General features: G+C 42.3%; 1 protein-coding gene across 4 annotated transcripts in view; it reads right to left on the reverse strand.

Moving 5' to 3' along the window:
- Positions 1–13,817, reverse strand: part of Lars2 (leucyl-tRNA synthetase 2, mitochondrial) — a 139,063-nt gene that overhangs the window by 61,797 nt on the left and 63,449 nt on the right. For all 4 annotated transcript variants that reach the window (XM_015489384.2, XM_048795482.1, XM_048795483.1 and 1 more), the window contains exons 7-8: positions 11,337–11,480; positions 756–863 (exon numbers count right to left, since the gene is read on the reverse strand). In XM_015489384.2, the coding sequence (XP_015344870.1) occupies positions 756–863; positions 11,337–11,480 (252 nt within the window). The remainder of the gene's footprint in view (positions 1–755; positions 864–11,336; positions 11,481–13,817) is intronic.

Consider the following 13,817-nt stretch of genomic DNA (forward strand, 5'->3'; position numbering starts at 1 on the left):
CCCCCGCCCCGCCGCCAAAAACAGATATGGTTGTCAGTATAGACGTGTCTAGAAAGGTGTGCCAACTTTGTCTCTTGGCCGCTGCTTCTTCCTCCCAAAGGTTTGGATAGAGACCAAATTGTGACCTCTCAGCAGTGTTTCCATAGGCTGCCTGTTTTGAACATAACCCTGAGCAGCTTGAGATCTGTCTAGGTTAGGAAGGAAGTTCCGATTAGTCTCTTCCCCTGCTTTTCAACCTGCTTTGTGACATGAACCCCTCTGAGAATACGAGAGCAACAGACCCACTGCTCAGGGAAACACTCTTTAGGTTGAAACTCAACCTAAAGAGCTTGTTTTGTTTAATGAGCATAATTTCAGGGGGCTCGTGGACTCCAAAAGACTGCATGTGTGCAGCAATGGCTTAAAATGTGGCAAATGTGCACTGTATGCAGAGAATATTGTGGGTTCTGAAGACTGCACTAAAATATGAATTTAAAATATTTCTTTAATAAATTTCTCCCAATCCCATCTTGAAATGTTAGTATTTGGGGTAAAATGGGTTAAATACAATGTTATTAAAATTAATGTGATCCGTTTCTTTGTGCTTTTGAAAAATGTGGTTACTAGAAAATTTAAAAATTATGCATGTGGCTTGCAGTGTCTTTCTACTGGACAGTCCTGCTCAGAATTCCAAGTAGTTGGTTTACTCAATGAGCACCAAAATACAGAAGGAGATTTGTGAGCATGAATTACTGGAGTTGCTATTGTTTGATCACCTTTAGTGCAAAGTCCAGATGGCAGCCCACACAGTCCCCAATCCAGTGGGCCTGCATGCCTTTTATCCCATACCATTCTGGAAGGTCTGCCAACGCGTCCTGCATGGCCTGTGGGAATGAAAAGAGGAGAGAGAAATAAAAGCACAGAGCTTGTTTAAGAGAAAGCAAATGATCTGGGTTTTTTAAGGTAGGTCATAGAGGAGGTTCAGGATTTAGCTTCTTCTCAGTTGCTTGCTGTTGGAAGAGGCCAGCGAAGGTTAGAAAAAGATGTACCCATCTTGACTCAATTGCATGAGATGGGTTTGAACATTTTCTCTATTCAGAGGAAGCCAGAGTTTCATGGAAGAAGGAAAATTAACAAAGAAAGATCATAATTCATGTCTTTGACAAGTGTGTTTAGGGCACTCTCGCCCATGGTCTGGAACTAAAATAAGACCAGGATCTGAAGATTGGCTCCACCTCCTGCTCTATCTTTCCCTGCCATAGAAAATTTGGAGTTGGGGCTGGGGATATGGCTCAAGTAGTAGCGCACTCGCCTGGCATGTGTGTGAGGCACTGGGTTCAATCCTCAGCACCACATAAAAATAAAATAAAGATATTGTGTATACCTAAAGCTAAGAAATAAATATTAAAAAAAAAAAAGAAAATTTGGAGTTGACTGGGTTCAGTTCTGACATCCCACCCTCTCCCTGCATTATTGAACCACTTCTATAGAAACCATCACTGTGTTTTTTCTTCTTGATTGAATTGTTGAGGCTGGGAAACTTCTGGTGGAGGTGCTTTGCTTAAAATATTCAGATCTGGAAGAGCACAAAAGATTCAAATAGAATGAAATATGAATGTTTTCATATGCTAATTCTGGAAAGATGCCTGCTTAAAACTAACAAACCTATGAATATTTTTAAAAACCAAAAGAAATCTTAAGAATTGGCCAAATGAAACCAACATCTTGAACCCCCCAGCAAGCTCTTTTTATCCCACTTGCCTAATAAACACATTATTCATGGCTGCTTTTTGATGAAACAGGGCTTTAGACAGCACCTTGCCCACCAGCTCCCAACTAGCTCTCCTTCATCCCAGGGCTGGCCTAGCCTGGGCTCCACCAGAGTAGGAATGATGCGGATAGTTACAGAGGATTTGTAATGCTCAACCTAAAGAGCTTGTTTTGTTTAATGATGATTTTTTGGATGTTGCAATTATAGTGACAGTGGTTGGTACTAGTCTCATTTCATGTCCTTACACTTGGCAAACAGTTGGCAATGTCTCTCCTCCCCATCCTGGCCAACCCCAACTTAAAGAAATCCTACTGGCTCACAGAATCCAAATACCTGGGGGAAACAGCAGGTTTATAGACTCGCTTTTAAAAGTGCTATGAAATCCCTGTTCAATAAAATCTGAGAAACCTGATGTGTCAGAGTTGAAAGAAGCAGCATCTCTCCCTTTAATTTCCCCCACTGATTCCCAGGGCTTGGGCACAATTTGGAAACCATTACCTCACTGAACTTCCCTCTTTTTTTTTTTTTTTTAAAGAAATAATTTTAATATTTATTTTTTAGTTTTCGGCAGACACAACATCCTTGTTTGTATGTGGTGCTGAGGATCGAACCCGGGCCACACGCATGCCAGGCGAGCGCGCTACCGCTTGAGCCACATCCCCAGCCCAAACTTCCCTCTTTTAATCAATGAAAACCATGGGGTTCTAAGAGGTCATCTGACTCAACCAACAAACAGCAGATCCAACATGACAAATAATCCAGATGTTCTTATTATTCTGAGACTATTGTGCTCAGTTTTCAGGAGTCTCTATTTATGTAAATTAAACAAAAGATAACTTCTTCCAGATGCAAAAAGTGGGAATACTATTTTAAGAATTAAATGTAGTATAGGAATTACTACATTTAAGTCTGCAAGAACATGTGAAATGTTACATGAAATATTACTCAGCCATAAAGAAGAATGAAATTATGGCATTTGCCACTAAGTGGATGAAACTGGAGACTATCATGCTAAATGAAATAAGCCAATCTCCCCAAACCAATGGCTGAATGTTCTCTCTGATATATGGATGCTAACTCAAAATAAGGGTGGAGGGAGGGAACAGTAGAAGTTCACTGGATTAGACAAAGGGGAATGAAGGGAAGGGAGAGAGGGATGGAAATAGGAAAGACAGTAGAATGAATCAGACATAACTTTCCTGTGTTCATGACCAGTGTAACTCCACATCATGTACAACCACAAGAATGGGAAGTTATACTCCATGTATGTACAATATGTCAAAACATACTCTACTGTCACGTATGACTAAAAAAACCAAATAAAACATTTAAAAAAACTTATCTGAAGCAACACTGGGGAGTTTCCCATGGTTCTTATTTAACACACATAGAAGTATTTTGGGTTTGCAAAGAGACTGTGTAGTCATTTTCACTAGGATGATCTGAAAAGACAGGTGCTGCTGGTTGCTAGGTGCACACCTGAATGAGGTGGATGGTACTGGTCTCAATTCATGTCTTCACACTTGGCAAACAGTTGGCAGTGTCCCTCCTCCTCATCCTGGCCAACTCCAACTTATAGAAATCCTACTGGCTTACTGAGTCTGAGAATGAGCCAGCATTTAAGAACATGAACCAGTGAGACAGGCTGAAGCAACATCCAGTCAAACAGTCTGAGTAACAAAATATAATCAGAACTAAGAAAGAGGAACTCTAAAAAGCTGGGGATAAAAAGAGGATTGAATATAACATGGCTATTCTGGCTCTCTCTTCAAAGAAGAGAAAGTAAAGTTAGGGATAAATCCATACTTCCCCAAAGAGGAAGTACATGAACTCAGGAACTGACCAAGATGCAACCTGACCATGGTAAGAATTCTAGAAGTGATTTTAAAAAATGATCAACTTTTAGGAGACCTGTAAAAATAGAGAAGAACAGATCTTTTTAAAACAAGAAGCTGTATTAGCTACTAAGGGGACAACTGAGAAATAAGAACCCTGAGAGCTGACACAGTTTGAGATGGAATGGAAGGGAGAAGGTCTGATGTCAACTTGCAGCTAAAATGAATGTTTTGAAAAAGCTTGCATACTTCTGAATCAGTATGATTTGATTAGCAATTCCTTTTGAATTATACTTTGTATGTCTTTTTCTAAAACATACTCTTGTTGCCAGCATTTCTTTATTCTCCTTTTGGAATCATTTCCATCCAATCACTTTAAAGACACTGTGTGTGCTTCAGGTCTAAGTAAGGAAAACCAATTGTGAAGGCAATAAGGAGTTGAAACATCCAGATAGCCCCTTGGGAATATATTCTAGAGGAATAAACTTTCACTCATACCTAGTCTTTCTCTCCTGCTTTGATTTTGACATGAAATTATGCATGAGGATTTATTTGTTATAAAAAACTTATTTGGAAGCCAGCCGCCACACCTATAATCCCAGTGACTCAGGAGGCTGAGGCAGGAGGATAGCAAGTTTGGGGCCAGTCTCGGCAACTTAGTGAGATCCTGTCTCAAAATAAAAAAAAGTGCTAAGGAAATGACTCAGTTGTTGAGGGTCCCTGGGTTCAATACCTAGTAACAAAACAAAACAAAACAAAAAACTTCATTTGGCATGATGTCTACCATGTTTAAATTTAGAAAAGGCATGACAAGTAAATATAAAAAATACCCTTCCTATGACAGCTCTCCTTTAACCTCTATCTAAAATAGGATATGCATTTTTTAGCAATATCCACTTATTGTGGCATCTCACACAAAACAGTTATTTACAAACACAACTATACTATTGTATTGAGTTTTATATGCTAAAAGTTTCAATTCCAGTAAAGGTGCTGTTTATCTACAGGGAAAGAATCAGTTCTGAGCAAGGTATTTTGCGGCTAATATATAACTTGCCAGCCAGGTGTGGATCCAGGGAACTGCAGGGGCAAGAGGAAAGGAGGGACCAACCAGTTCACATATACCATCAAGTGCATGTCTCAGAGCTATGTGAATGGGAGGGACAGACCAAGTGCTTCCAAGGCAGGGGTTGTAGCTCAGTGGTAGAGTACTTGTCTAGCATGCCTGAGGGCCTGGGCTCAATCCTAAACACACACACACACACACACACACACACACACACACACACACTACACACAAGCTTCCAATAAAGAGAACTGAATACACATAACAATGTAACACTCAGGGATGCTGTAAAGAAGGACCACCCTTGCTGAGGGTGATTATCAGAGGCCATAATGTGAGCCCCACGTGTGTGCTGTGGGAGAGGAAGAAATAAAGAGACCCAGGAAGCCATGGGAGCAGCCAATCTGACTCATTCTTATCCACGCACCCATGCAACTCAGGCCAACTTGCCAGTCTTTCTTTTCTTTCTGCCACTGACTCTGGTCATCCCAACTTTTCAGCAACAGAACTTTTTAAATTCCACTAACTTCCAGGACGTGGTGACTACAGGTTCTGACTGTCACCACCACACTCTTAGAATGTGGATGACAGAGGCTAAACTGCCACAACAACACAGCCACCTACCTGTCCAGTGAGATGACTTTTTGTTTCCCCTACGTGTGTGCTTGTGTACATGTTTTTAACAGTGGAGATCATGTTAAAATGCTCTTAAAACTTCTGGAGTGCACTTTACCCAAGTTCTCAACTTATTACAGCTCCAAAAAGAATAATTCTATATTTTAAACATTTTTGATACTTAAAAGTCAGCCATCCTGAAATAGTATGCAAAATATAGAGTGGAACAGAATGATACCGTGGAAAATTGTCCCTTTCTATGACACTTATTTTGGGAAAAAAAAAAAGTGTGGCTATGGGTATGTCTGTTAATGACTATTCGCTTCTGATGAGGGAGCAGCAGCCACTGGATGAGTCGCTCTGTTCTCCAAGCAGCTGGGCCCAGAAGGCCTTGGGGTCAGGACAGGGCGCTCAAACAGAGAATGACATAGCAAAGCATGACACAGCTCTAGCTCTGAGAGGCCAATAAGAACAAACCAGAAAACCTTTCATCACTGTACTTGCCATTACCTGGCCACTGGAACAGGCCACTGGTGCCCTCTCCCAGGCCTGCTGTGTTGCCTAACTTGCTAATGACCGCCCTCCCACAATGCACCAGCTACTGTCTGCACACGTTCTCAAAAATGCTTGTTTGCTGAGAAGCCAGTCCTCAGGAGCAGGTGGGAAGGATGCAGAACTGGGACTGAGGGGACCCAGCTGGATCCTGGCTCTGTCTTGGGCTTGGATGCCTCAATTATATGATGAGGCTTGGGCTGGGTCAGTCGTCTTCAAAAATGCAGGCACTTCCTTGCAAGGATGCAGCAGTCACCCTAAGGGAGGAGGGCAGGATGTGGGCTGCTTAAAATAAAGTAATATCTTACCCGTTTAGTTTTTGATTTTGATTTTTTGCAGTGCCACGGATGGAAACCAGGGCCTCGCATATGCTAGGCAAGCGCTCAACCACTGAGTGCCACCCCCAGCCCCAATCCTTTAAAATTTGTTTTTAGACGACATATGGATTCTGTAATTTTAAGCAGCAGTAAACGCAGGCATGAAGGTTTTTTGTTTGTCTCCTATTGTTTTCAGATAAGGAAACGGATTAAAGAACTGTGGGGACTCAAGTTTCTTCTACCTTTAAAATTAAAATGACTCTCCAAACTCAAGAGGCTCACTGGCATCAGTTGCCAGCCCCCCCTGGAAACTCCGAGATCCCTCAGAGTTTGAGGTGGTAAATCCATCTCTTTGCTCCCCTGGATACAAGCTAGCACCTCAGGAAGGAAGGAGGTCTCCACGCACCAAAGGACCTGGCCAGCAGCTCAGAAAGGCTACTTAGGGTTTAAAGCAAGCCCTAATGTTAAGTTCTACATAACTTTACTATTTATTTTATTGACAATATACCCTGAGAAGTAAACCATTAATTTATCTGTTCCATTTTTCCCTTTGCAGTTATTCCTTCCCTCTTGGAAACAAAACAAAATGAGAGAACCTTCCTGTTCACAGCGTATGTGCTGATCTGGAGACTGAGCTCCCTGCAGAAGTTCTCTCTCCTTCTCGAAGGCTCCAGAGAGGGTGTAGCACACACAGCTGTCTCTCTTTACTTCCCTGACAGGGAGAGCATGAGGTGTGGACTGAAAGCAAGGACAGAAAGGGAAACAAAATAGTCTGCGAGAGCGGATCTAATAGCAACCTCAGCAAATGGGATTGGGCTTTGAGGGGACATTCCAGAGGTGGGCAGGAAGGCCTGCACTTAGGGAGAGAATGCTAATGGCCTCTATCATCTCTATTAAGTAGCAACACCATGAGTTTCTAAATGCATAGAAACAGTAGAGATCACCAGGGAAGAGGCTGGTCACTCTGATTTGAATCCCAGAGCTGTAATTAACAGCAGGACAAACCCTCTAAGCATGACGGTATAGGTTCAAGTAAGACGGTGTCAATAAAGACCTGAGCTCAGAGAGGGTGACCAGAGAGGGAATGAAAGGTGAACACAGACTTCATCCACGTTTCCTCAGTTTCCAGGTAATTCCTGAAAACTTGGAAAACATAACTACCAATTTGGTGTGGAGACTAAGCTGGCACCAGGTTTGTCTGTGTCCTTCTTCATAATACCCAGGGTGCAGGCCTGTGGTGTAGCCAGCAGAGGGCAGAGGAAGCACCAGTGGAAACCAAACCCCAGGTTTTTATGGAGTTCAAATGACAGCCCTCTCAGTCTCTCTGGCCGTTTGTCACCCTGCTGAAGGAATCCCTTTTCCCCTCTGGATAGAAGGCTCCGATCCACCCTCCCCTGGCAAACCTTGGTGCTGCTGCCCACCAGCTGCCGCCCACACAGCTCTGCCAAGATTAATTCACCTGCTCTGGAGCCTCCTACTGCAAGCTGCTTTTGCACAGAATGGGAGGCCAATATCACGTTCATTCTCACAGAGCAAACAATCCAAGAGAGTGGGAGGGGGTAAGAGGAGAAAAATCACATATGTATCTCAGAGTAGCCCTAATAAAGCATTTTTATTAATTGCAGACTTCTCTGGAAGGGAAGGGAAGGGAAGAGAAGGCGGGCTCCTCAACACAGCCGTGCTACCAAGACGACCACCAGCCATACGTCACAGAGGCAGCCCTCAGAGCTTGAAAACCAGGTGCAGATACAACTGTGGTGGGCACAACTCCCTGGCCATCCCAGCACCCACTGCCCATCATTCCCCTACCCCTTCACCTCAACCACAGAAGCTAAAAAAAAAAAAAAAACAAAAAAAAAAAAACACAAGCCTACTTTCCTATTCTCCTTTGAAGCTGAGGGCGGCCATATGACACAATTGGGGCTAATGGATCATCAGTTGGGAGTTTTGGCAAAAGTTCTTGCTTTCCAGACAAGAAGAATTCACTAGCATTGCTCCTTTTCTCCTTCTGTTTTGAATGGAGATGTGACATCTAGAGGTGCAGCAGTCACCATGCAAACATAAGATCACAAGCAGGAAGGAAAAGGACAAGAGAAGCACTGAGATGAAAGTCAAAGCCCTATCCTAGCTCAGTCCCAGCAACTGACGCTTGCTAAGTGCAAAAAGCAACTTATCCATGTAAGCCATCATGACTTGGGTTTTCAGTTACTTCCAGCCAAAAGCACTGCAACCAATTCAACATCTCATCCTTGTCTATATAGTAGCACCTCTTTGTTAATTCTAAGTTGTTTCATTTCATTTATTTACTTATTTAATTTTAATTTTGTTGTCCTGCTTGGGATAGAACTCAGAGCCTTGTGAATGGTAGGCAAGAGCTCTACCACTGAGTTACACTTTCAATCCATATACTGTGTTAGAGCAGATGTTCTCCCTCATTTGATTTTTTTTTTTTGAAAATTTGGACCTATTAATTTTATTAATTTTGGATCTATTTAATTTTCCAAGGACCTATTAATCTTACATTTCTTCTCAAATGTCTGATAGTCATCTTAAACTCAAAAGGGTCAGGATGATGCCTTTTCCAGGAGTCCCTACCTCCAGTGAGTAGCATTAACCATCCACCAACTGTTTAAGCCAGGGTCTTCCTTGATGGCTGCCATTGCTGACCTATCATCCACCATATCACCAAATTCCCTGGATTCTGCCTCCTGAATATTTTCCTAAGCTGCTCACTTTTCTCTACGGCTCCTACTCGAGTCTAAGTTGTGCATACCCGGACCATTATAATAGCACTCTAATTGCTCTCTCTGCACCTTGCACTTTCCACAGTGATCATACAAAAACATAAGTCTAACCATGTCCTACTCTTCCTCAGACTCTTTTAATGATTACATACACTCCCCATGGTAAAGTCCAAACTCCTCAAGACTGAAAAGGCCTGATCTGACCCCTCTGCACCTCTCCCCACCTGGCTCTCTGGAAGCTGTAGAGCCCTTTCAACTTCTCAAAGCCATCTCCTCTATTTCTGTTTTAGAGACACCACACATGCTTTTTCCTCTATGGGTGTGTGGGGGGTGCTCCTCCAGCTTTATGGTCTACTTAGTTCTTACTTATCCTTCTGCAGCCCCAACAGTGAATTGTTTATTTCAAATACTGTGCTTTTCTGCTCTAGATTTCCAATTGGTTCATTTTTAAAAATAGTTTCCACTCTCTTCTGAGAGTCCCCATCTTCCCACTCATTAAGACCATCTTATCCTTTAAGTCTCAGGCCATTTATATAACAGATGCTTTTGGCTTAATCTTCTAATTCCAATATCTGGGTTATCTCAGGGTCTATTTCTATTGGGCTAAGTTTTTTCCTTGATTATGGGATCAATATTTATTGCTTCTCAGCAAGTCTAGTAATTTTTTGTTACACGTTGGACATTGCAGATGAAACCTTGTAGGCAGTCTGAATTATGTTGTCCCCCTTTAAAGATTTGATTTTTGTTACAGAAATTTCTTTTGAACCTCTCAGCTTTGCTTTTATTTTTTATTAAGGCAAGTCTGTTTTGATTTTGTCTTCAGTGTTAGGGTGTCATTTATATTTCTAATACATGACCTTTGTGGGGTCTCAATTATATCACTGGCTAGGCCATCACTCCATGGTGTTCCAGTACTGTGCAGCCCTCTGGTGTCTCTGTTCTGCTCTCAGCCCCATAGCAATTGTTTTCTGTTAGGCCTTTTGGAGCCCTGTGCTCGCTCTTCTCCTGATTTTCAGCACTGACCTCCAAAGACAGCTTTTTCAATAAATCTGCACAGGAGTTCAGTAAGAACCAGGCAAGTCACCATGGAAACTAACCATTTCTGCTGAACAGCTGAAAATTCACAGCTGACAATTTAAAGAATAATGCCTCTCAGTTAGGTTATTACATTTCCAACTAGAGGCAGAGGTCAAAACAAAAGAGCTAATCAGGTGGCCTTTCCAATAATTCCTATTACAAAATCATCTGACAGGTCCAGGAGATGCCCTGGCATCCTCTCAGTAATGCAGCAGACCCCAACTGCCAGCAGACAGGGGCGCGCACTGCCTGGGATGATACAGAAAGCAACATCCCAGCTTTGTTCTTCTCATTCAGTCTCCAATATTACTGTGCTCAAAAGGAGCAGGGCACTGTGCTAACAAGTTCTAATGAGCACTTTCCTGAGTCCATATGCTAGTCTCTGCTGCATTCTGAATAAATTATAATGGAAAAAGAGCCTCATTTAAGATGTGTCTTTGAGTGTGAAAACTGGAGGTCACACTTCCATATGGCATGGGTATTGTGAGGAGGTGGACTGCAGTTTTAATTGAGCAGTTCTGCAGTGATCAGAGGTTATTCAGAGCTTTGTGTTTTCCTTGCACATGAGAACTGCAGTATTGGACTTGACCCAAAGTCCACTTCAGACCAACACCCTGTCTCTGACAGAGCAACCAGGGGCTGCTGTGGTAACTAACTTGGGATCTGCGTGAGCTCACAGGACGCCCCCAGAGTGATTCCAGTACATATAGAACTGATCATTTTGCTCAGGTGACTGTGATTTAATAACCAAGTCCCTGCTTACAATTGTTGGCTTTGCCTTGAATCTATGAACATAGAAGAAGCCAGAGGCACCTTCAAAGCCAGCTGGCCCCAAACCCTTATTTTACTGATGAGAAAACCAAGGCCAGGGGCCAGTTTACACTGTCAACCAGGGACATAGGAGGAGCTGGCACCAGAACTTTGGTCTTTGGCTTCTTCCTCCTCACTCTGGCTTCTCAAAGGGAGACAGCCATGTCTTCAGTCCTTCCAGACGATCTTTGCTGGACCCTCTGAAATGTCATTCTCTCCTTCTGTAGGTCTTATCAGAACCAGACAGAGAAAGACACTTTTCACTTTTTAAAATATACAATTCATCTTTTATATATAATTGCTGATGTAATTAACAGATTTTTTTTTAACCTCTGTGGCAGTGAGTTCAAGATCCCAGCAAATAATGCACAACAGTGGGCCATTCTTGACTTTAAAATTGTGACCCAAACTCATCACCCTCTGAGTGGGTGAAGCTGAGGTTTGTCTGCTTCCCATCTGTCCACCACAGCTCTGGTGGCCCCTCTTACAGCACCCTCCCCATGGGCTTCCCAACACTCAGAAGACCTTGATGTAACTGCCAACTCACCAGGCAGGACCAGGGACACTCACCTTTGCATAAGCAGTTGTTTTAATAAACCACTGTTTGAGGTACTTCTGTTCTACCTTTGCTCCAGAGCGCCACGAGCAGCCATGTTCATCCACCTGCTCGTTGGCAAGCACTGTCTCATCCACTGGGTCCCAGTTAACCAAGGCCTGGAAAATTCAGGAGACAAAATGATGTATTCTGGTGACAGCTGTTACTAGGATCATTTCAAGGTGTTTTCTAACACGAAAAGAAACCTGTGAATGGAGCAGCTTTGCTCTGAGGCCTAAAGGCATCTCCCAGAAGGCCTGCTTGGCCAGGAAACCACTAGTTAGCTGCCAAAAGAAGAGGTAGACTGCCTCTTTTCTTGCATCTCATTAGAAAGGACTGGGAAGGAAACCTTTAAGCATGTGTCTAACTCAACTTTGATGTCTTCTTCTTCCATCATCATTATCATTATTATTATTTTGCAGGGATAGGGATGGAGGTTAGGCCTTAAGAATACTAAGCAAGCACTCTACCAGTAAGCTGTGCCCTCAGACCTGTTGTATCTTATTGAAAGAAAGAATGAATTAGAAGGGTTTAGATATTTTAGTAAACAGAGAAAAAAGAAAAAAAAATGGAACCTACTTTGCATTTAGCAAACTGGGATTATTGTAGAGGAAATACATGTATTAATTTTAATAAAATTGTTAATTTTGATTGAGAGATTACCATGTACCAGTTGCTGTGCTGAGTGGGTGACTATGGGTGGGTCTAAAATTCTCACAACCACCCTCTGAGATAAGTATATTCTTACCCTCATATTGCAGATAAGGACTTTGAGGACTAGAGAAGTTAACTTACCCAACCCACTCAGTGAGTGACAGAGAGGGGCAAAACTCAGGTCTCTAGAAAATAAACTATTTTAGCAATTTTTTTAAATTTTAAATTTTTTATGTTTATTTAAATTGAGATGTAACATACATAAAATGAAAATTTCTTAAGTGATGAATTTTTGCATAGGTTGACACTCACATAATCCTCACTCAAACCACAGGAAACTCTTAGGCTTTCTATCAATCAACATCTGCCCCCCACAAGATAACTACTCTGGAATTTTGGCTCTAGGATTCATTTGGCCAATAGAATATGCAATCTTAAATTTTATGAAAATTCCCTCACAGAGTTCTAGTTAGTTTCTATCTCTATTTAAAATAAATACCTCTGTCATCTACATCCATTGCTTTATGACATTCAGGTGCCACTGGGTCCAAGAAGGTGAGTACTGAAAGATGTGATTGGGCATTAAGATACTCTGACCTGATACAGTTGTTTTAAATGTTTTTTTATGGTATACCATGTGCTTGGCATGCACAAAGCCCTGGGTTCAATCCTCAGCCCCATCCTCCCACAATTTTTTTTTTAAATAAATAATTCTGCGGAGGCATGGTGATGCGTATCTCTAACCCCAGTAAATTGGGAGATTGAGGCAGAAGGATTGCAAGGGAGGCCAACCTCACCAACTTAGCAAGACCCTGTCTCAAAATTAAAAATAAAAAAGCTGAGGATGTAGCTCAGTGGTCTTAGTGGTAGAGCGCCCAGGGGTTCAATTTCTAGTACTGCAAGGGGGGAAAAGAAAAGTCATTCTAATAAGAGAAGGTGCTAACTCTTATCCATCTGCCCCTCCAGGCCCTCTTTCCATCATGTTCTTTGACCTGTCAACACAGGTTAACTTAGATACTTCCCTCTGTCTGGGTTTGACCCATGAAAGGTGCCCTGGCTTCTTCCTGATAGGGCTGTGGGCTAGCAGTGGCTGCTTCCTGCTACCAAAGGCCACTGCCCCTTTGGGCAGACCTTTCCTGCTGCTGCCTCTCCTACTCTGCCAGGTTCCTGTAACTGTTCCCTGACACTGTCCCTGAGCCTAGCAGTGGGTGGTACAGACTTCCTTCTGTTGCTGCTGATAGTTGTTTTCCAGCATCTCTGAATCTCCCTGAAGTTGGTACAAATAGTCCCTTTATTACATTTTCTTCAATGACTCCTTTTGGGTGCACCCTCTATTTCCTGCTGGGAACTGGCTGATTCAGAGACATAGCTAACCAACAATTACAGAAAATCTAGGGAGTCTAACCTATCTCTGAGTTGTGATTTACAGGGCGTGATTTTACAACTGAAAGTAGTACATCCACTGAAAAATTTAATGTTGTGAAGTCTAGAGTTGGGGTAGGAAAGACATGCATTGAATAATTTATTTCCTTCAATACAGCCCCCCTAAGTCTTGAATTGATAAATAAACAGAGATAAAACATAGGACAAAGTACGTTAGACCTAAAAATTCTAGGTTAATAAACCAAAGATGACTTCTTTATCTATCCTGCCTATATCAAGGGGTTGGAGAAAAAGGTTCTACTTAGGTAGAAAAGAAAGGCCCAAGGTTGGGAATGTAGCTCACCAGCTTGTGTAGCATGCATGAGGCCCTGAGTTCAATCCCCAGCACCATTAAAAGAAAAAAAAAAAAAAAAAAGCAA

This window comes from Marmota marmota, unplaced genomic scaffold (genome assembly GCF_001458135.2).
Source record: "Marmota marmota marmota unplaced genomic scaffold, marMar, whole genome shotgun sequence".
Taxonomy (NCBI): Eukaryota; Metazoa; Chordata; class Mammalia; order Rodentia; family Sciuridae; genus Marmota; species Marmota marmota.